At 43.8% G+C, this 23,903-nt stretch overlaps 1 protein-coding gene across 4 annotated transcripts in view; it reads left to right on the forward strand.

The window, feature by feature from the left end:
• The window catches only part of AMOTL1 (angiomotin like 1), a 106,862-nt gene that overhangs the window by 74,986 nt on the left and 7,973 nt on the right, over positions 1 to 23,903 (forward strand). For all 4 annotated transcript variants that reach the window (XM_034408755.3, XM_087894616.1, XM_034408767.3 and 1 more), the window contains 6 exons: positions 1,556 to 1,645; positions 9,922 to 10,067; positions 12,815 to 12,964; positions 20,393 to 20,583; positions 21,563 to 21,688; positions 22,982 to 23,208. In XM_034408755.3, the coding sequence (XP_034264646.2) occupies positions 1,556 to 1,645; positions 9,922 to 10,067; positions 12,815 to 12,964; positions 20,393 to 20,583; positions 21,563 to 21,688; positions 22,982 to 23,208 (930 nt within the window). The remainder of the gene's footprint in view (positions 1 to 1,555; positions 1,646 to 9,921; positions 10,068 to 12,814; positions 12,965 to 20,392; positions 20,584 to 21,562; positions 21,689 to 22,981; positions 23,209 to 23,903) is intronic.

Below are 23,903 nucleotides of genomic sequence, written 5' to 3' on the forward strand. Positions count from 1 at the left end.
TTGAATATAGATAATCCTCTATTCATTTAGTGTGTTCTAAGTTCATTTAGGGTTCATTTAGTTCAGTTCATTTAGTGACCGTTCAAAGTTACAATGGCATCGAAAAATGTGAGTTATGACCGTTTTTCACAGTTACAACCTTTTCAGCATCCCCATGATCATGTGATCAGAATTCAGATGCTTGGCAGCTGGTTCATATTTATGACCGTTTCTGTGTCAGAGACTCATGTAAATCACCTTTTCTGACAAGCAAAGTCAACGGGGAAGCCAGATTCATTTAAAAACCGGGTTTCTAACTTATCAACTGCAGTGAGTCACTTAACAACTGAGGCAAGAAAAGTGGTAAAATAGGGCAAAATTCACTTAGCATATGTCTCACTTAGCGACATAAATTTGGGTTTCAATTGTGGTCTTAAGTCAAGGACTACCTGTATAGCCAGTGAAGGGAGCCCACGCAGGGGTGGGCTGCTGAGAGTTCGCAGGGGTTCGGGAGAACCTCTAGCTAAGATTCTATGCAGTTCGGAGAACCCCCAAATCCCATTCCTGTTTTGGATGCAGGTAAGTGCAGGGCACGCACGGAGACTCAGGGAGGGTGAAAAACAGGCCTACTGGTGCCTGGGGAGGCTGTTTTCACCCTCCCGGAGACTCAAGGAAAGCCTCCGGAGCCCGGGGAGGGCAAAGACGCCCCCCCTCCCGCTATGGTGCAGGAGGCTGACTAGGCCACCCCACCATGGCCACGCCCAGCCAGCAAGTGGGCAGAGAACCCCTTGCTAAAATGTTTGAAGCCCACCCCTGGAGCCCACCATCTCTTTGGATAAATGGTTCCATAGACAACCTGCTCTTACACTGAGGAAGTTTCCCCTGGCATCTGAATCTGACTTCCTGTAACTGGTCCTGCAGTCTGGAGTGAGACAACAAAAGTTTGCATTTGGGACTGGCCCTAAAAGAAGGCATTGTCTGACTGGATTTGGAATCTCTCTCTCTCTGTCTTATTTGACTAGCAATGGCATAAACTATCGGCTGCAGCTTCACTCCGCCGTGGCAACTTTTATTTTTTTTTCTCCACAACTATTTCAAAAAAGAGGGGATCTGTATAGATTCCTTGGTTCGCCTTGTGGGTGCTCTCCAAAAATCTGTCTTTGTCACAAGGTGACGAGTCACTGGAGGGGACATGACAGAAATAGGAAATTCTCTACCATAAAGATTTTTTTTCTTGGAGCCCAGTGCTATTTATAAGCAGAAAGAATCTTTTGGTTTGCAGACACCAAAGTTAGGTGGTGGGTAGTATTTCCCCCCCAAATACTCCTTGATGTGTCCTGGATTGGAGAAAATTGAGCTAGGCTGAAGAGACCCTCTACCCTTGACTTACGTCATTCTTCCTTATTCTCTCGTATGATGATCTCACCTTTCTTGCTGCTATTTAGTTTCTCTCTCCCTCTGAATCACTCTTTTTAAAATCTATGTCACACTTGTCAACCTGCCTCTTACCGTTCAAGCATTCAGTGCAATACACATGATATATTTTATTCTTAAAATCTTTCTCCTTCCTGTGTAGACCGACTGGAGACTGCAAATAGGCAACTGGCCAGCCGAGAATTTGAGGGACATGAAAATAAGGCAACAGAGGATCTTTATGCCTCTCAGAGTGAGTGCCATATTCATATACCCTGGACTTATATAGGAATGTAAACGTATGTGGTTTCACTTCATTTCGTAGCACCTGAAACTTGTTTTTGTTTTCTGTCCTGTTTTTCTGGAGAGATTGTTGTAAGCAGCTGGGGGGAAAGTGGGAAGACTTTGAATATTTTAATGGAAATGAAAAGATACGAGAGAAAAACAGAAACCCACCCTCTGATTTGCAAATTCACTTCTTCCCACCTTCTTGGTTCCTTCAAAATTCACGCAGAACCCAAAGCGGTGAAGCTATTAAATGTGGTGCCTTTAGCAATAGCAGCAGCACTTGGACTTATATACCGCTTCACAGTGCTTTACAGCTCTCTCCAACCGGTTTACAGAGTCAGCATATTGTCCCCAACAATCTTTGTCCTCATTTTTCCGACCTCGAAAGGATGGAAGGCTGAGTCAACCTTGAGCCTGATGAGATTTGAATTGCCAAATTGCAGGCAACCGGCAGGCAGCAGAAGTAGCCTGCAGTACTGCACTTTAACCACTGCGCCTCCATGGCTCATGTTTTGTTAAGACGTGCCATGCATTCTTCATCCCCAACATGTAGATGCTCTCTGCATGAGCCTTATGGTAAATTATGGAAATGAAACTGAAAAATGAGCATTACCCACACAGGGATGGCCGCCATGTTGACATGTTATTCTTCCTGGTCTCTATCCAACCCAAAGGGGACACTTAGAACCACAATGAAGAATCTTAAGTCTGCTCGACTTGGAAACCACTCCCAGGGTTGCCATTAAGTTGCAATTTTTTAATGCAAAAGAAAGAAATTCTTATTCTATACCTGAGAAAAAATGGCATTAACTGCATTTAATTAATTTTAATAAGACTTGTCTTGGTTCTGTCTGCATTAATCCCCTAGCTAAGGGGTCCCCAACCACCATGAGGTGTTTGCAACCAGACTGTGGAAAGTGGGTGAGCACGCATGCGCATCTCCACTTGCATGAGCAGTGGGCAAGCAATTGCACACACGATCCATTTGTGTGAACAGAAGGCGTGAATGCTTGCCATTCACGCAAATGGAGCCGCGTACGCCCTTGCCGGCTGCTCGCAAGGAACCATGCCTTCTCCCCACCCCTCCAGCGGTCCTCAAAGCTGGAAAAGTTGGGGAACTCTTCCCTAGCCCACAAGTGCATCTCATTACCAAATACCGTATTTTTCGGAGTATAAGACGCACTTATTTCCCTCCAAAAAGAGGCTGAAAATTTGGGTGCGTCTTATACTCCAAATGTAATCCTGCCCACCCGCCGGCCCCCCACCCTTTGGGTTCTGGGCGTCCTCTTCCTGGCTGCAGAGATTGCCACCGACAATGGCTTGTGTTTTTGGGCTCTGCGTGTCGTGTTTTCAGCCTCCAAACGCTCCGTTTGAGAGTCCTTCAAGGCTGCGGGGATCGCCAAAGCACATTGCTGCTGATCGCCGCCCGAAAACGCAATGCATTTGAAGGCTGAAAATGCGATGTGCGGTGCCCAAAATGGCTACCCGGAACAGCTGCTGCCTTCTCTTACCCCTTCCGCGCTTCACCTACTTTAGTCACTGGAGCTCCCTCGGACAATCAGCTGTGCTTTATAAGCTGTTTTTCAGCCCCAACCTCAAAATCAGTGAGCCAACTAATATGCTGAAGCTGCCCAGGCTAAGGACTAGCCAGGTGAATACCTGATAGGCAGAATTTTTTTTTTCCTATTTTCCTCCCCAAAAACTAAGATGCGTCTTATACTCCAAAAAATACGGGTATGCCTCCTATTATGACAAAGTTAAGTCGTTTTTTAAGATGCATTTATAGGTAAAGAACAACATTGCACCGGGTGGGAAACTCTTGAGTGTGAACTTTTGGCTCAAATTTGTGGAGCTGCAAACAAAGGAAATTAGAAACCAACTCATTAGTAATAAGGGACAGGCAAGAACAGCTTTCAAATCATCATCATTGTTCCTAAGAGGCAAAACAGACCGGCTGCTGTCCTTTTCTCTAAAGTTCCAAAAATAGATGCTGTGTGATGCTGTAGGAAGAATCGTAGAGGATGAATTTAGCCATTTCTGCCCTACTTTTTCAGCCTGGCAAAGTAATGAAAAGATGACAATCATTTTGTCCTATTTCAGAGCATTAATGCCCCTGAGTATCCAGGTTCTGTTTAGACATCATGTTGATTCTCCATTTTTACCCTTTAAGGCTTATCATATACAGTTCACTTGAGAACAGTAGCCATCCACACATTTTATAGCTGTGAATTTAAAACTGGGTATTCTACAGAGAAGTGTTATTTTGTCCATCCAGTGTCAGTGGCAGAATGGGGTAAATGCAGTGGTGAAATACTCCCGATTCGGACCGGATCACCTGATCCAGTAGTGATGGAGGTGGGTGGTTCGGAGAACCGGTAGCAAAAATCCTGCCTCCCCCACCCATGTCCAGCTGAGCCGCGCGATCATCAGAGGCTTTTTTTTTTTTTACTTTTAAAAGCATTTTTTCTTCGGCTGAAAAAATGCTTTTAAAAGTAAAAAAAAAGCCTCTGATGATTGTGCGGCTCAGCTGGGATCGTCTGAGCCTTTTAAAAGCATTTTTTTAATAACCTCTTCGAGAGGTTGTAGAAAAAATGCTTTTAAAAGTAAAAGTTACCCCCCCCCACCAAGCCACGCCCACAGAACCGGTAGTAACAAATTTTACATTTCACCACTGGGTAAATGACACAATGGCTTTCCATGCACTCTTTACCCAGGTTGCATGTTGGATTATAAATTGTAGATGTCTGCTGCACAATATTTTTCATTTAATCCTGGCTAATTTGAAAGAAGCAAACTTCGTTTAAGGGCTTGGAAAAAATTGCTAAATGCCTGAATAGTTTCTATGAACTGGGATTAATCAATGAAGCTGCAGGATGACGGCTTTGAAGCCTAAAAGATGGATGCAATCAATTAAAGAGTGCAGTGCCTCTAAGCAGCTGTCAGCTGTAAGGTTTTGTCTGAGTAGGAGAAATTTACAGGCGGCTGTTACGTATAAATTGGGTTGACAAAATCAGAAATGGGGAGGTGATAAGCCACCTGGGAAAGCTAAGGGAAATCATCAAAACCATAAAAAAGCAAAAAGTTAGAATATTTTGGACATGTGATGCGACACCCGGAAAAATACGTCATACTTCACTTAATCCTCCAAGGAAAGATTGAAGGCAAATGAGGTCCAGGCAGAAAAAGAACATCATGGCTTCAAAATCTAAGGGACTACTTTGGAGAAAACTGAGCAGCACTTTTTCGTGCGGCTGTTGATAAAAATAGGATCGCCAACATGATCGCCAACGTCCAATGATGGATATGGCACAAGAAGGAGGAGGAGGAATGAGCTAAAGTTACAACTCTTACAGATAAACTACAAATCTAGGATTGCCAGTACATCCCAGTCAATAACTGCAATCTACCCATTTATTGGGACTGGGACAGCCTGCCCTATACATTTTGGCAGCACCACAGCCTGGCCAAAATACAATATTTATTATTTTCTTATGAATGAAGGTGAATATAAATGTCCCAAAATAATGTTGCAGGATCTAATCTGGGTTGGTTATCGGGACAAGGGGTTTTGTCTTCTAAGCTTTCGGATTCGTGCTGGAGCCCATCTTCAGGGAATTTCTCTCTAGGCTAGATAGTTTCCAGCACAAGTCCAAGAGCTTGTAAGACAAAACCTCTGGTCCTGGTGACCAACTCATATTGGATTATTTTCTTAGCTGACAATGTTTACTGAAATATATGTACATCTATGTACACTTTGCTAAAAAAATATTGCTGGAACTACCACAATTTATAACTGAGTTGAGCTGTTGATCCACAACATAGCAGCAAATGTAGTTCCTTAAAGGACAGATCATACAAAATGCCACAGATGTTTGGCATGAATGCCCTATGTAATCCAGACAGGGCCATGATACAAATAGCAGACCGAGTATTTCCAAGAATAGAAAGAGGATTATGAAGATCCTCCTCAGATAGACTTTATTTATTTATACTCAGATATTCACAGCCTTGTGAATACCATCTGCAGTGTAGTCTTGAGGTAAAAATAGAACTGGGTATCCTGGGTTAAGCGGAAAGGTGTTTCTATGCAGAAGCACCTGGAGTAAGGTGAATCTGAGTGCCCATTTTAGAAATTCTTCCCAAATGATTATCAGGTGTATACAACAGTAATAGCAATAGCAGAAAACAGAATAACAGAGTTGAAAAGGACCTTGGAGGTCTTCTAGTCCAACCCCCTGTTCAGGTAGGAAATCCTATACCATTTCAGACAAATGGTTATCCAACATCTTCTTAAAAACTCTCACTGTTGGAGCATTTACAACTTCTGCAGGCAAGTTGTTCCACTGATTAATTGTTCTAACTGTCAGGAAATTTCTCCTTAGTTCTGAGCTGCTCCTCTCCTTGATTAGTTTCCACCCATTGCTTCTTGTCCTGCCTTCAGGTGCTTTGGAGATGTTAAGAAGTGGAATATGTTGCCTCATAAAGTGCTCAGTTCCTCTTCCGTGGACATCTTCGATCAGAAGCTGAATTACCATCTGTTTGAAATACCATAGAAGATTCTGCACTAAGCGGGACATTTGATTAGAGGTCTTGTGACCTTCCTTCCAATCCACGTCTTGATTCTGTGAACTGAAGTCTAACACATTTTGCAGGCCACCAAATTCAGAAAAGTTTATGACACGGTTGATCTTTTTTTCCCCTTTTTGTGATCTCATGTGGTACTTTCCTTGTCCTTTGTTTTTTTTTGCAGAATAGAGGAAAAGTATGGGGGGGGGGAACATCTAGATATTTGTGCCTCCCTATCAGCAATTTAGTGAACATTTTACTGTTCCTTAACTTCCCTAAAGATTCTTTATCAGAATCACCACATAAGTGTTTCCTGGAGAACGAACAGGCAGAAGATGTTCCTCATGCAATGAAACATAGCTCACGCTGGGGCATCTGAACTATTTGGGGATGCTTGGCCGCTGCTGAAGTTCAGTGAATTCTTTCCCATCCGATGATTCAGTGCCAAGTTCACATGAATGGGGCAAAGCTAAATAAAGCACAGCAGAGCCTCCCAACACCCCACCCCCACCCCCAGCTGATGTTGATATTAGCAAGGCCTTGCTGGAACCAACGGCAGATATGTTATTTCAAATCTACTTACAAGCTTTGTCTAAAGTAGTTTTCCCACCAGTGTGGACTGAATCTGTTTGGTGCAGTCTGGGCGTGCAGATATGGAAATGTGCTCTTACACTCATCCATCTTGTCTGGTATCCCAGCTCAAATGGATGCTCATCCTTAATGACTTGCTTTTTTTTTTTTTTTAAATTAAGAATATTGAAATTATCTCTCTTTTATGTTTTTATGTCGTTATTAAAATTTCATGTTAGGATTAGTGACATGTAGAAAGCAACCAGCCTCTTCTGGATCTCTGCATATATAGTATGTACTGTATCAGGGGCAGGTTCCAAATCCCATCGCTACCAGTTTGCTCATGCGCAGAAGCATCCGGGCGAGTGGGTGGAGCCTCACTCCGCCGCCGCTACCGGTTCGCCCCAGTGGTGGGTTTCAAAATTTTTTACTACTGGTTCTGTGGGTGTGGCTTGGTGGGCATGGCATGGCTTGGTGGGCGTGGCTTGGTGGGCGTGGCAGGGGAAGGATACTGTAAAATCTCCATTCCATCCCCAATCCAGGGGACGGTTACTGCAAAATCCCTATTTCCTCCTGATCAGCTGGGATTTGGGAGGCAGAGAATAGATGGGGGCGGGGCCAGTCAGAATTTTTACTACCGGTTCTCCGAACTACTCAAAATTTCCGCTACCGGTTCTCCAGAACTGGTCAGAACCTGCTGAAACCCACCTCTGGTTCGCCCGATCTGGTATGAACCAGTAGCAACCCACCACTGTATTATATATGTGTAGGTGGAGAGCCAGTTTGGTGTCGTGGTGAAAGTGCTGGCCTAGAACCTGAGTTCTAGTCCTTCCTTAGGCATGGAAACTACTTGAGTAACTCCAAGCCAGTCTCGACCCAACCCACCTCACAGCATTGTAGTTGTGAGGAAAATAGGAGAAGGAAGGTGTGTTGGATTATGTTCACAGCCTAGAGTTATTTGAAAAAAATAATAATTAAGGTATGATATAAATAAATAAATGAATCATTGAGTGATCAAAAGGCAGGATATAAGGATATAACTCCCATAATAAATTAGAATATTAGGTGAGTTTGTAAAAGGCTGTTCCCTAGATGGCTCTTACAGGTATCAGATCTAAAACCAGATGTTCACCAACATCTTTGCTCTATATTCTCCTCAGCTTGTTTTACCACAAAATTTTGTTAGGCAAGCACACAGTGCTGCAAAATGAATGTATGGGCCTCTGGAAATGGTAAAGGTGACCCAGCCTTCAACTGATCATAGACGATATGTCCTGTCCTTGAGGCTTTCAGGTGAATTCTTAAGGGAAGGTGTCATGTTGAATGAGATCTCAGCTTTGGTCCATACCTGGTTCTGTCTCTAATTGCTTCCCCCACCACCAACACTCCCAAATTATTTGTTCTTCAGGCAGCTGATTTATAGACTCATTTTTTCATCCCCAAGTATTGGTAATAGCATTTTTATAGCCTTTATAAAATGTTCTATATATATATAGAAGAAGCAACCAAGAATACATTTTAGACTTGAAGCTGAAAAACAGCTTGGCTTTTCAGCAGTGCAAGAAACTACAATGCAAATGATAAGATAAACTGTTTTGCTTCAGATTCTCCCTCATAATTTATTTAATTTTTAAGGTGCGTGTGAACGACTGAAGCTGCAGCCAATAGTTTTATGTTGTGGCTAGTAAAAATAATAGACAGTTGTTTCAGAATTCCAAAGATGAAATCCAAACATGTTAAAGGTGCCAAGTTGGAAAAAAAAATATTGCTTTATACTTAAAATGCTATCTAGGTAGTTGTCATCTTACGACCATTTGTTTAGTGACTATTCAAAGTCACAATGACGCTGAAAAAAGTGACTTGGGACTGTTTTTTCAAACGACTGTTGTAGCATCCCCATGGTCATATGATCAAAATTGGCAACTGACTCATATTTATGACGGTTGCATATCCTAGGGTCATGTGACCACCCTTTGCAATCTTCTGACAAGAAAAGTCAATGGGGAAGCCTGATTTACTTAACAATTGTGTTACTAACTCAATAACTGTAATGGTTCATTTAACAATTATGGTGAGAAAGGTCGTAAAACGGGGCAAAACTCACTTAACAGCTGTTTTGCTTCGCAATGGAAATTTTGGGCTCAGTTATGGTCGTAAGTTGAGACAACCAGTACAGTCCTCAGTATCAGAACGGAAGACTAACCTGTATTGGACTTAATGGTTCAACTGATGATTTGAACCCTGATCTCCTTGCTTAAAGATAAAGGTAAAGGTTCCCCTCGCACATATGTGCTAGTTGTTCCCAACTCTAGGGGGCAGTGCTAATCTCTGTTTCAAAGCCGAAGAGCCAGCGCTGTCCGAAGACGTCTCTGTGGTCATGTGGCCGGCAGGACTAAACTCCAAAGGCGCATGGAGCGCTGTTACTTTCCACCAAAGGTGGTCCCTATTTTTCTACTTGCATTTTTTACATGCTTTCGAACTGCTAGGTTGGCAGAAGCTGGGAGAAGTAACAGGAGCTCATCCCATTACGCGGCACTAGGGATTCGATCTGCTGAACTGCTGACCTTTCAATTGACAAGCCACCGCGTCCTGTCCTTGCTTAGTTGGAAATATTTTCTGCTACACCATGGTGGCAATTTTTCAGGGGATACTTTTAAGACATATGGCCTTTTCCTGCCTTTTTCCTTACCCAGCCATCTACTGAGGTGGTTTAATGATGTGGTTCTAAGAACATCCATGGCAAAGGGAAGGACTTGCTATATGATAGTCTAGTTGAGGAATTGTGGACATTGCTAGGAGTTGAGTTTTCATTTTTCATAAAATGGCTTGTATGAAAAACTGTCATAAATCACTTTTTTTCAGTGTGCCATTGTAACTTCAAACAGTCACTAAACGAAGTGTTGTAAATTATGGATTACCTGTATTCTATTCAAAAGTTTATATTTGAAGCCCAGGGCCATAATTAGAAATAAAGATAATGATGGACACCAACAGTTGCTTTGCCACATGGAGTGTACAAACTAGGAGAATTGTTGGTAAATACTTCAAGGGTACTAGACATTAATTTTTCTGAAGGATTTGTCCTTGATCTTGTCGCCCTTCTAGACAAAGAGTACTTGAAGGAGAAGGAGAAGCTAGAAATGGACTTGACGGCCTTGCGCCTGACCAATGAGGAGCATCGAAGGCACATTGAGATCCTGGACCAGGCTCTGAACAGCGCTCAAGCCAAAGTCATCAAACTAGAAGCAGAGGTGAGAGGTTAAATTATCTCTCATAAACAGATGCTTGTTTTCTTTTCTTGGGATTGGTGTGGGTGGAAAATTCTCCTGTTGGTGCTAAGGATGATGCGTTGGCTTCCAATCCAAACACCAGCATTAAAGGAGATGTTTGTCTTAGGACATAGCAATACTTCTGTGCTGTCTGGAATATTTTGACTAAAGAGTGCTTTAATCATGCTTCTCAAAATCGTTTCTCAAATCCCTTCATTGTTTTGGTTGTCCTTCAGGTTGCCTTTTCCTGCATCTTTCGGAGTTCTTCATTTTGAGATATAGTAATTGGACTGTGCACAATTTTTAAAAGAATATCCCATTGGACTTAGTCATATCTTCCAATCTGCAAGCGTATGTCCTCAGCATTTATTATTGTGGTTAGAGTAACCCAAAACATAAGGGAGGTGGCACGTGGAGCCATATCGATGGGCACCCGAGCATTGCCCTAGCTCAGCTGTGCACACCAGCCAGCTGATTTTCGGGCCTTCCGGGCCCACAGGAAGTCAGGAAACAGGCTGTTTCCGGCCTCCAGAGGGCCTCCAGGGTGGGTGGGTGAGGCCATTTTCACCCTCCCCAGGCTCCAAGAAAGCCTCTGGAGTCTGGGGAGGGCGAAAAATGGGCCTTCCGATCCCACTATGTCATTGTGTGTCAAAAACGTGGGTCACGCAGGGGGGGGGTCACGTGCGCATGCGCAGGGGGAGCATTGAATTATGGGTGTGGCCACGCATGCACGTGATTCCTCCATGTTCCCCCCTGCTTTTGGCATGCGACGGCAAAAAGGTTATCCATCACTGTTTTAGATGATTCACCCCAAGCAAAAAGTTCCTAGTATCCTGGCTTCCTGCCAGGACCAGTTTAAAAATTTCTCTTTTTGCTACTAAGCACACAAGCATTCTTCTTCTGATCAGATTCAGGTCTTCATCTGACTTCGCTGTGATTCTGAAGATTTATCATAAGGGCAGTCTTTTCACCTTCGCGAACTTGAACTCCATCCTGCATTTATCCTCTCTTCTCCATCAGTCCCTACGTTTGATGATCTCTCATTCTGGATCATAAGTTCCCATGTTTTGGCAAACTGTTGCATTAGTACTAATACTGTGGGGTTTTTGGTGGGCTCTGGTTGTTTGCTTGCAGACATTTTATTACCTTACTAGGTAACATTTTCACCCTAGTGAAGCAACCAGTCAGGTCAGAGAACAACAAGGACTCCACAGTTCAATCCTGAGCTTACATATATTCTCTTCGATTGGTGGTGCTAACACTGTTTTAAATACATTCTGTGTCATATAATAACTCCTTATAAAGTATTTTAGCTATTGGCTTGATTCCCAACTTCCTAAGAAGTTGAAGTTTGTTCCATTAGCATTAGTTTCCTGGTGGCTAGAGTTATTTTAGCCCCTCAAAGTAAGCTGGGATTTCATATTATCACACATGGTTTACTGAATGGATAACTGGGCAGCTAATCCGTAAACTATGTTCAGAATTTAGCCCAGCAGCTGTGTAACTGACAGTAACAACTACATCCAAAGATGTTTTGCGATTAGAAAGGGAAATACCCTTATCTAGGTTTCCAGTATTTCAGAAATCACATACAACAATCATTTTAATTCGCTTCCCGGCTGGAGCAGGAGATCAGAGGGAGTTTTCACAAAGATTGAGATATTTAAGTTACAGTACCCAAGTTAGATAGGGATGTGGTGGCTCAGAGGCTAAGATGCTGAGCTTGTCGATTGAAAGGTTGGCAGTTCAGCGGTTCGAATCCCTAGCGCCATGTAATGGAGTGAGCTCCTGTTAACTTGTCCCAGCTTCGGCCAACCTCGCAGTTCGAAAGCAGGTAAAAAATGCAAGTAGAAAAATAGGGACCACTTTGGTGAGAAGGTAACAATGTTCCGTGCGCCTTTGGTGTTTAGTCATGCCAGCCACATGACCACGGAGACATCTTCGGACAGCGCTGGCTCTTCGGCTTTGAAACGGAGATGAACACTGCCCCTTAGAGTCGGGAACGACTAGCACATATGTCTGAGTGGGAACCTTTACCTTTACTTTTTAAACAAGTTAGAAAGGACCACCAGACTTCCCGTCCCCTTTCATGAATGTACAGAGACTAAAATTCAGACACAAATGGGTTGCTGTTTCTATTCCAGCAGAACCATGGTTTATATTAGCTTCAGTGACTTGAAAATGCTGAATGAACAATAAACAAACCATATTGTGATTTACATGGGGTGAACCATTTCTAAGACCTCCAAGCTATTTTGAACCAAAAGCCAACTCTTTCACTCTTTTTCCTGTATACACAGGCAGTCTCGTATAAACATACAGTTGCTGTTCTCAGTCTTGTATATTTTTCCCAGTATTTTTTTTTCCTCTGCTGCTCTCATTTCCTTGTTCTGGATTGCACTGACCAATGAGTTGGCCAGAGAGTCCTCTGCTTTGAAGGGAATAAGTTCTCAGTTGGCTAGGTGGTTCAGTGGCTAAGACGCTGAGCTTGTCGATCAGTAGGGTCGGCAGTTCGGTGGTTTGAATCCCTAGTATAGATCTCCTGAGTGAGCAGGGGGTTGGGCTAGATGACCTCCAAGGTCCCTTCCAACTCTGTTACTGTTAAGGAGGCATTTCCTTAGAGGCAAAAGTTTTCCTATTGTGGATATTGAGGTGCACTTCTTGTATTGGACTGGAGGATCAGGCAAAAGTGACTTCCCATCCCTGAGTTTCTGTGGTTCTGCCTTCAGCTGCGGAAGAAGCAAGCGCATGTCGAGAAGGTAGAGAAGCTCCAGCAGGCCTTGACCCAACTTCAGGCAGCCTATGAGAAGCGAGAGCAGATGGAGCATCGGTTACGCACCAGGCTGGAAAGAGAGTTGGAATCCCTGAGGCTGCAACAGGTGAGAAGTTGAAGGTGGAACTTTGGTCCCCTGGAATGATTTAAGGTGCTGTCAGATCAAAGCTCAGAATTGACTTTGTGTTTGTAATAGTATTGTACTCCAAATTATGACTGCTGCAGCACCACCTGCTCACAGGAACAAAAATTGGGTACTCGGCTATCCACACGCCCTTACAACCGACCACAGGTATGGTGCAGCATCTCCCTGCCTATCTTTTCCCCCTTATCCTGCCCTGCTGGGTCTCTTGGGCATTCCCCCCACCTGGTTTGGGTCCCCACAGGTCTTGATTTCTGCCCTACTGGGTCCCACAACCTCCTTCTCCCTATCGCACATTAGTCTCTTCCAAAGAAGAGCTTCCGGAAGGAGAACTGGCTCACCTCCATTCAGCCTTCCTATATGGCGGCCATCTTGTGCTCTCCTGGAAGTGGGTGCCATTTTGGGAGCGGACACAATTTTCAGATTGAAAGAATCGCGTCTGCTTCCAAAATGGTACTCGCTTCTGGGACGGCACCATGCAGCCTCTGTTAAAGGAAGGCCGTGCAGTAGATTGGCTGCTTTGGCTTCCTGAAGGTAAAATTTTTTACAAAGTCTACTTAAGTGACTGTGGTGTAATGGAGGGAGTAGGCCCCAAGGATTTGGGACTTAGCAGGGTGGAGAGCTGGGGTTCGAATTCTACCAGTTCGGACCGGTTCGGGTGAACCGGTAGCTCCAATGATCAGCTGGGCCCGCCCACCCGCTCCTGCACTTTACTCACCTATATCTTCTCAGCTGATTCGTATGGCACAGTGGATTGCCATGCCTCAGCTGTGTTACGTCCCAGCAGCAACGCAGAAGGTAAGTTTTCGGAGTATAAGACGCACCTACCTTTTTTGGTGAGGAAAAGAAGAAAAAGAAATCTCCCTCTGCCTCTGAGCAATTTTGCCTCATTGCAGCAAACAGCAAACAGCCTGTTTTACTTTCATTTTTGTTTTCAGCATAGCTTGATTAGCACAAGGAAAAAAAAAATCTGCTCCAGCAATCTACCTCTTTGCAGCAAGCAGCAGAGCCTGTGCAAAACAGCTGAGAGCAAAACAGCTGAGAGTCGGGAGGCCGATCCAATCAACTTGTGCTAATTAGGTTGTGCTGAAGCTGAAAGGAGCTGTTTTTTCTTGCTGTTTGCTTGCAAGGAGGTAACTGCCGCGAGGCACAGGCCAAAGGATGGGGGCCATGTGGAATCTGGAAACAGTTCCTAATATATGTGTTTTCTGGAGGAAGGGGGATACCACCACTAGAAGAAGCTTTAAGATTTTGGAAGCTTCCAAAATGATCCCGAGGGGTGGGGGAGCACTCGTTGATTGTTTGTATTGTGTATATTATGATTCATGTATGTTATGTATGTTAAAAAAAATTTTAATAATAAAAAAATATGAAAAACAAAACAAAACAGGAACGCTGTATAGCTAGCTCCACCAAGCTCATTGAGATCTTTGAATGCACAAAACGGAGTTGAAACCACTGAAGCTCCAGAGGACGTTTGGACAACTCATAAGGCTCACTTGCACTTTGAAATTGCTGCAGTCGATTCAGGCATTCAACCAGTGGTGGAATTCAAATTTTTTTTTACTACCGGTTCTGTGCGCGTAGCTTGGTGGGCGTGGTGTGGCTTGGTGGGCGTGGCAGGGGAAGGATACTGCAAAATCCCCATTCCCACCCCACTCCTGGGGGAAGGATATTGCAAAATCTCCATTTCCACCCCACTCCTGGGGGAAGGATATTGCAAAATCTCCATTCCCACCCCACTCTGGGGCCAGCCAAAGGTGGTATTTGCCAGTTCTCCAAACTACTCAAATTTTCCGCTACCGGTTCTCCAGATCCTGTCAGAACCTGCTGGATTTCACCCCTGCATTCAACACTTTTGGCAAGCATTTAAGGTTGTACCGGTTTACTCTTCTAGATTACATTTCTAGAAGTACAACATTTGGGGAGCAAATAATTCTCATAGTGTAAGTTGTTGTTCTTTAGACCACCAGTGTTAGAATTGTCCATATATAGTCTGTTGATTTAGAGCTAGAATTCTAAATTATTTGTTAAAAATCATGGGTTCTCCCTGTTTTTGTTGGCTTCTGTTAATCTGCAGGCGAGAAAACTGTCTTCTGAGTTTAGCATAATATGAGATAATTTAACAGAATCCAGCCAATTCCTTGGCACGAGCGAAGAGCTTTTGGTTGAATTAATTGGCTTTCTGAGAATTACTTTTTAGGAACTTAGTTTGTCGTTTGCCAAATTAGAATGTCTAGGGATGTTTTTATGTAAAGATCGAGCCTTAGGAGAAGGTGTGAGATGCTAGTGAAATATTACCATAGCTTGGAAAATTGTAAGTTAGATCAGTTGCTTTTGTGTATCAAGGTAAAGAATTCTGGATAACCATTACCTGAAGATATATTTACATTGATATTAATGAGCTGGGGAACGAGGTGCCTGAAAACAACCATGGTTTCCTGTTATCAGTGGCGTAAGCTACAATTTTGTGCATTCTCCAGTCCTCTTCCCAGCTGCCACATACTTAAATAAGCCTTAGTGGTACAGTGCTTAAAATGCAGCATTGCAGGCTAACTCTACCCACAGCCCAGAGTTTGATCCTAATGGGCTTTAGATTGACTCAGCCTTCCATACTTCCGAGGTCAGTAAAATGAGGACCAGATTGTTGGGGGGGCAATATGCTGACATTGTAAAGCACCCAGAAAGTGCTGTAAAGTTCTATGAAGTGGTATATAAATCTATATGCTATTGCTAAGGGAGGCTGGTGGTGGTTTGTATTTCTGAAGCTAGCAGATTATATATATCTGTCAGCTAACAAAGATAAATTGGTGGAGTCAAACTGTGGTTAGGGATCCTGACTAATAAAACATGTTGTAAATGTCATTTGCTGGATTGCACCTTGGTTTTCTAGAAACAAAGAGATGAGAGAGGGCAGCCTGCAGTGCACATACCTTGTTTCTGAGTTTGTGGCTGGAATCCATTGCTTGATGTTCCACTTGAATGTAATCTGTTCTTTCTCTGAAAATGACCAGGATTGGTTTGCCTCAGTGGTGGAAATCCAATTTTTTTTACTACCGGTTCTGTGGGTGTGGCTTGGTGGGTGTGGCAGGCGAAGGATACCACAAAATCTCCATTTCTACCCCACTTCAGGGGAAGGATACCACAAAATCTCCATTCCCACCCCACTCAGGAGCCAGCCAGAGGTGGTATTTGCCGATTCTCCGAACTACTCAAAATTTCCGCTACCGGTTCTCCGAACTGCTCAAAATTTCTGCTACCAGTTCTCCAGAACCTGTCAGAACCTGCTGGATTTCACCCCTGGTTTGCCTTGATAATAATTTATATGCTGCCTGATTCCCAGGGATTCTGGGCAGTTAATCTGACTTGTCCTATCAGCAAAACCCAAATGGATAAAGCTGAAAGAACATTCAAACTACAGTTTGACTTCAGCACCATTATCACATCTGATATATTTTAAATGCCTTTTGCCTTTTGTCTAGCATAAGTTGAATACAAATATGATTGCTCATAACTTTTTAAAGGCGAGGCATGGAAAGGTGTTTCTATTTCAACTTTGAAAACTGTTTCGTAATAGTTATTATATCATGTGAAATGTACCTAGTAAAACATTAGTTGCTTGATTTTTCTCCATGTCTAGAAGTATTCCATGAACTCTCCCAGAACCTCAATAGGTTCCTGCTTCAATTGCATGAGGCTGCATTGTTAATTGGTAAACATTGTTAAACTTAATTGGTAAAAGTTTGTAGACAAAGGGACATTTTAGTATGCAACATAAGATGAGGAATGACTTCCAAGATGAATTATCCATTGTAAAAAAAATTGCATCAATAATATGGATTTTCATGAAACTGAGTCAGGACTAAATATGACTTTATTGCCACTAAGTGATAGAGGAGACTACGTATGATTACTATGGAGTAAATAACAACAACCATCTTCTTTACAGAGCTATAGAATCAATTGTTTAGAAAAATTGGGTTTCTCTTTTGCTGGATGTAACCAGTGACTAGGCAGTCATCTGCCAGGAGTGCTTTAATTCATATTTCTGCATTGATTGAAAATTGGAAGCATTGGCCAAAATGGCTTCTTCTAGCTCTATGATTCTGTGATATGCTATTGAATTCAATGGGACATTCTTCAGAGCAGATGACACTGCTGGTCACAGCTACTTTTGGTTGGATAATAATAATTATAGCTTTATTGTCATTGTACGTGTATACACAGTATAACCATACAACAAAATTCACTTAACATCCAAAGACCAGGTCCAACACACATAACAATTCCCAAACACCCCCACCCACCCACCACAAATTCCCCACCCCTAAACCACCCAAACAACCACACAACAGACCAAGTAATGCTGTCCAACAGCTCACTGATGGTGGCCCTTTAGTTCATTGTTGAGTGCAATTATAGCTCTGGGTTAAGGGATGAGGGCCAGAGGTCAAATATATTCATTATTACAACTTTTACAACTGCCCATTGCTACACATCTCTATATTCTCTGCATAAGAGCATACAGTTAGAGCAAAATTCCATTTCAGAAGGGGGAAAAAAACCCAGCATAGTTTCCTTACATTCAACCCGGTGTATATTCCAAACATTTGAGTCTGGTGCTTGTGGAATAAGACAGATTTTCAGTGCTTTCTTGAAGGCCTCCAAGACCAGGGCTGTTCCAGAGACAAAATCAGCAACACTGACTTCCTGGGTTGACAGGAAGGTGACATTGTTTAATTAAGGCACCTGAAGCATGCCAACCTTGCTAGAACTTTCTTGGCAGACAGCTAATATGGGACATAGATGGACTCATAACTACCTAGGCCTTATACTGTAGATGACATCAGCACCTTGACTTGTACCCAGTAGCTTATAATAACTAGGTAAGCTTACGTAGGAACAGTATTAGATGCCAGGCATGCCCATAACCACTTGCGTTGCTGCATTCTGGACCAGTTATAACTTCAGAGTGATCTTCAAGAGCAGTTCCGTGTAGATCACTTTCAATCAATCAATCAAATAATCAAATAATCAATGTTTTATCAAGTTAGTAAAGCAGGGGCGTCAAACTCAAGGCACAGTTAGGGCATCAGACAAATCTGTGTAAAAATCTTCCTAGTCCCAGCTGTTACTTGATTCTAAATTCCAGGGGAAAAAATAGCTTGTACCCTAATTCTGTGTTGGGAAGCATCTTTCCATCCACTCATCGGTAGATCCCTGGAACTACAGTAGTGGCCAAAATTGGGGAAACCTTTTGGGAAAAGTGTATTTTTGAGGTTTGATGGCTAATAACACCATTTTTTGGGGGGGGGAGTTTCAAAATAATCATATTCCACTGCTGGAGTGGCCTGGGAATAGCCCAGACCTTAACCCAATTGAAAATCTATGGAGCCGACTAAAGAAACTTGTTAGTCAGAAGCGACCCAGCAATAAAACCCAGTTAATAGAAGCAATCATTCAATCTTGGTTTCACATTATAACTGTTGTGGTCCGCCAGCAGCCTGCGGAGCTGGCAGTGGAGTCGGACAGCGATGAGGCTGAGGAAGAACATGGGCCAGTCCTGGAGGCTGCGGAAGGCCCGGATGAGGGCTCTGCGTCAAAGGCAGAGATGGGACCAGGGCCATCAGGGAGTGAGGTGCGGACTCCAGAGCCTCAAGAGACTGATAGGGGAACAGGAGGAGCCTGTTCCTAATGCACACATGAGAAGAGCTGCCAGAAGGCAAGAGCAGCTCAAGCAAAGAGGACAACTCAGGAGTAGGGCCAAGAGATGATTGGCCCCTCCCATAAGACTTAAAACAGACCAACAATGGTGTTTGGGCTTTGCCGGAAAACAACGTTGGTAGCTTTGTCTTCTCCTTCTCCTTCGTCTACGTCTTGTATTTATTTTTGTATCTGTGACTTCTGAATGTTTGCCAAGAAAGGCCTTTGGCAGTTTGCCTAATTGGAACAAGGTTTGCGATAGGACTGAGGAATTTGTGTTGGGAGGAATTTGCTTTAATTTAGTTGAACGACGCTGGGAATGAAGTAATTCTCAGCTGTTCGAATACAGTTTGTTTGTTTTTTCACTGACTGATTTTCCTAATACTTACTTGGGCCTGGGTCACAACAATAACAGCTGCAGAACTAAAAAGCTTGGTTCACTCCATGGGAAGACGTTGTAAGGCTGTAATTCATGCTAAAGGTTACCCAACTAAGTATTCACTGACGTGGTGATAATTTTTGTATATCTCATTTTTTCTATGGTGATAATTTTTGTATATCTCTTTTTTTCTACGTGTTTCCCTTTTCTTCTTTATACTGTAACTGCTATTCTAATAGCAAATCCTTCCTAAAAGTGATTGCATTACATTCTTGATTAAATTATCTTTCCATTGATATATAATTTTATGGTACTACTCCAAAAAAAAGTGGTGTTATTAGCTCGTTTTAGAAAATACACTTTTCCCAAAAGGTTTCCACAATTTTGGCCACTACTGTAGATGGTCCATGTCTCATCAGAATGGAGCTTCAGCCTGTTTCTCTTCCTCCAGACCCAACAGGCTCCAGGTCTAATGACAATCTTTTGTCTTCATCACTTGGTTGGTTCAGGTTCAAGGTCAGCCGTGCTGAGGATGTAGAGTTTGCCATATTCTGTCAAAGGCTATTAATATGTTGAGATCTGGAAAGACTGTGTAATAATGGAAACCTTTCCCTGTAGGAAGCCAATATTGAGACTGCTGTTGAACTACTATTTATGTACTTTGGCGGGCTTCGTTCCAAAAACCAGAAATACTTCCCCGCAGGCTGTTTTTCAGGTTATATGTAACTCTGCTTTCTTTTCCTGGTATAATTGGCTGGAAAACTGCCATTATAATTCAGTGAAGTATACTGAGTGAAAAAATATCTACTATATGTGTGCCAGAAGCGTAATGAAATCTTCTGAGGGGCATTCTATGGGGGAGGAAAGGTCATTGTGAGCATCTGAATGTTGCATCTTGCATATCTTTTAATTTTCTGATTGTGTTGACCCTCCTGGTGCATATTGATTATGGCTGAATGTAAACATTTAAAAAAAAAACATGTTATTGGCGACAACACATCCCCCTCTGGGTTCTCCAGGCCCGCTGGCAGAACCACGTCTTCAGGGCCTTCTAAAAGAGCATCAAAGTGGGGGCCAGTCTAATTTCTGGAAGGATGACGTTCCAGAGAGAAGGAGCCACCACAGAGAAGGCCCTTCTTCTGGGTCCCGCCTGATGTATCTCCTTAGGGGACGGAACCCGCAACATTCCTTGCCTCCCCGCCCTCTCTAATGGGTCCGGTGGGTGTGACCAGCAAGAGACGGTCCGTCAAATTACTTGCCTGTTAAGTTTATACTATAAAATGGTTTCAGAGCATCTTCCTTTATTTCAGAAACAAGGGAATTACCAAGCAGCCCCTGTGCCTGAGTACAACGTCCCAGCCTTAATGGAGTTAGTGCGGGAGAAGGACGAGAGGATCCTGGCTTTAGAAGCCGACATGACCAAGTGGGAGCAGAAGTACCTCGAAGAGAGCACCATCCGGCACTTTGCCATGAACGCTGCAGCCACGGCTGCCACAGAAAAGTAGGATGTGTTGATTTCATTCATTTATTTATTTAACCACATTTATAGAGAGGGTTGAATTAGGTTTTTCAGTCTTCCATGGATGTTGGGTGAAGCTTGTGAGGTTTTGAGGTCTTTTTAAAGCTCACCATAGACCTCTTGTGAGAGACATTGCGAGATTTAGTTATTTCATGTGATTATAGAGGTTTTGTAAATGCATATATCCCCTTCCTTCCTTCCTTCCTTCCTTCCTTCCTTCCTTCCTTCCTTCCTTCCTTCCTTCCTTCCTTCTGTCCGTCCATCTCCTCTCTCCTATCCTTCCCCCTACCCTTTCTCCTTCCTTCCTTCCCCTCTCTTCTCTGCTCTCCTCCCCCCTACCCTTTCTCCTTCCTCCCTTCCTTCCTTCTCCTATCCCTTCCCCCTCCCTCCCCTTTCTCCTTCTTTCCTTCCCCTCCCCCTCCCCTCCCTCCCCTTTCTCCTTCCTTTTTCCCTTCCTTCCTTCTGTCTCCTCTCCCCTTTCCTCCCCCTCCCCTCCCCTTTCTCCTTCCTTCTTCCCTTCCTTCCTTCTGTCTCCTCTCCCCTTTCCTCCCCCTCCCCTCCCCTTTCTCCTTCTTTCTTCCCTTCCTTCCTTCCCCTCTCCCCTTCCCTCCCTTTTCTCCTTCCCTCCTACTCTTGGCAGTAGATGGAAGCCATTAGGATGTCATGACACACCTGGGCATTGTGTTGCCATCCCAGGATGCCAATGGCAGAGGAAGTCCTAACTTTTAACGAATAAGCACCCACTGAGCATCCAGAGGCAGCTAGATGTGGCCCGTGGTCTCTTTGGCAAAAGAACCACACAGAAGAAGTATGAAAGACATTCTGTTGCGAGAGACAAGAAAACTGTTGTACCTAGAAACTTCCCAAGTAGAGAAGCAGATCATTGGATCGATGAAAGGAAGGTTCTTGTATTTTGAAGGGGTCAGTTGAAAGCTTTTTGGGGTTTTTTTTCTATTGCCAGAGATACTTTGGCCACCAACCACTCCCGCAGTGGCAGCTACAGTGAGAGTTCCCTGGAAGTCCGCATATGGCAGGAAGAACAGGAGAAGATGCAAAACAGCCAGAAGTGTCAGGACATGGAATACACGTAAGGAACAGCTGTGAAAAAGCTGCCATGGGATTTGAATGAAGAGACCCAGTGCTCAGGCTCCGTGCTGTGCTTAATAATAAGAATGTTCAGCTTTTTTGGCATATAAGGCCCTAAACCACTTGGGAACCAGATCCTGAACGTGCTGCATTCATGTTAGGAAACCGGTTGGTTGGCAAGGATGTTAGAAAGGGGTCCTCTGTCTATACTTTGACTAAATATCCTCTTGTGGTTACTGGTGGGCAGGGCTTACCATCAGGGGTGGACTTCAAAAATTTTAGCAAAGGGTTCTCTGTCCGGTTGCTGGGTGGGTGTGGCCATGGTGGGCGTGGCCTAGTTGGCCTCCTGCACCACGGTGGGGGGGCATTTTTACCCTCCCCAGGCTCCGGAGACTTTGTTCGAGCCTCAGGGAGGGCGAAAACTGCCTCCCCAGGCTCTGGAGGCTGGAAACAGACCTGTTTTTCACCCTTCCCGAACTTCCAGTAGGCCCGTTTTTCACCCTCCCCGAGCCTCCGCGCATGCCCTGCACTTACCTGCATCCAAAATGGGCCGCGTGGGGACTCTTAGGTGGGCGGGCGGGGTGGGTGGGGCCAGCCAGGAGTGGGATTTGGGGGTTCTCTGAACTGCACAGAATCTTAGCTAGAGGTTCTCCCGAACCCCTGAGAACCCCCAGCAGCCCACCTTTGATTACTATATTTAATGAACGGTCTCTACCTGGGAGATCCTAAGCATCATCTCTTGCATTTGTGGGGGGCACCAAGCAAAGACCTCCCCTCCAGGCTTTTCTTGTATTAATGCTAAGTTATCAGCTAAGGATTAAAGGAAACCCTAACTGGGATCAGAAGGATGCAACATGTGAACATTGACTGAGGAAGGTGTTTTGGTCCAAATACCATACCTACCCCTCTCTAGCTGGGGCCAAGTGACCTCTTTTAAGTCTTACTTTTTTTATTTATTTATTTTATTTTATTTTATTTTTAATTTGATTTATATGCCGCCCTTCTCCGGAGACTCAGGGCGGCTTACAATGCGTTAAGCAATAGCCTTCATACTTTTGTATATTTATACAAAGTCAGCTTATTGCCCCCACAAACTGGGTCCTCATTTCACCTACCTTAGAAAGGATGGAAGGCTGAGTCAACCTTGAGCCAGGTAAGATTCGAACCTGCAGTAATTTCAGGCAGCTGTGTTAATAACAGAGTGCTTTAAACCACTGTACTACCAAGGTTCTATACTTCAATAATATTATTACCTCCGCATTTACCAGTGTAATAAAATTCTTACTATTGCTAGAATAAAGAATCTGTATGCAAAAATCATCGAGAAAGATGCCATGATCAAGGTCCTTCAGCAGCGATCCAGGAAAGATACCAGCAAAGGAGATTCTGCAAGTTTGCGGCCCGCTCAGTCAGTGCCATCGATAGCCGCGGCTACAGGAACACACTCCCGTCAGACCTCCCTTAACCACACTCAGGGCGTTGAGGAGAAGAAAGAAGAGAAGTCTTGGAAAGAAAGTATTGGTGAGCTTCAGTTCAGTTCACATGTGATATGAAGCGACAATTGTTGAATGGGCCAGTTTTGTTCAGACCGGGGTAAAATGCTACTGGTTCAGACCGGTTCAGCCAAATCGGTAGCAATGGCAGTGGGTGGTTCGGAGAACCGGTAGCGACAGCAGCACGAGGCTCCGCCCACCTTCCCGGTCATTACTTCCTGGTTTTAACCAGGAAGTAACCTGTTTTTTGCCCTCTGCGCATGCACAGAAGGGTTTGCATGCACAGAGGGTCCGTGCACTTCCGAATTGGTAGGGAAGGTAAGTAGATTTCACCCCTGGTTCAGACAATATGCTAAATGCTGCATTGTCTTTTGCCAACTGCAGTGGCTAAGTCCATATAACTTGTTCAGTTCAAATCAAGCAAAACTTCTTTATCATTCAATAGAACGTGTGAACTCATACTTGGTGCGTAAACTTGGAACCTGGCAAAAGACCTACTGATGTTCTCCATCTCAACCTCATCAACTTTAAGATGTGTGGACTTCAACTCCCAGAATTCCCCAGTCAGATTTGCTGGCTGGAGTGTTCTGGGAGTTGAAGTCCATACATTTTAAAGGGGCTGAGCTTAGGACTGTCTTAAAACACTGTCTTAAAGGAAGATAAAGGTTGTGCTTCACCCATATAATGTAGCTCCATGCTTATTTGGGATGGCTTGCTGTTCTT

The sequence above is a fragment of the Pantherophis guttatus genome, chromosome 5, assembly GCF_059756535.1.
Source record: "Pantherophis guttatus breed Tessera chromosome 5, ASM5975653v1, whole genome shotgun sequence".
Classification (NCBI taxonomy): Eukaryota; Metazoa; Chordata; class Lepidosauria; order Squamata; family Colubridae; genus Pantherophis; species Pantherophis guttatus.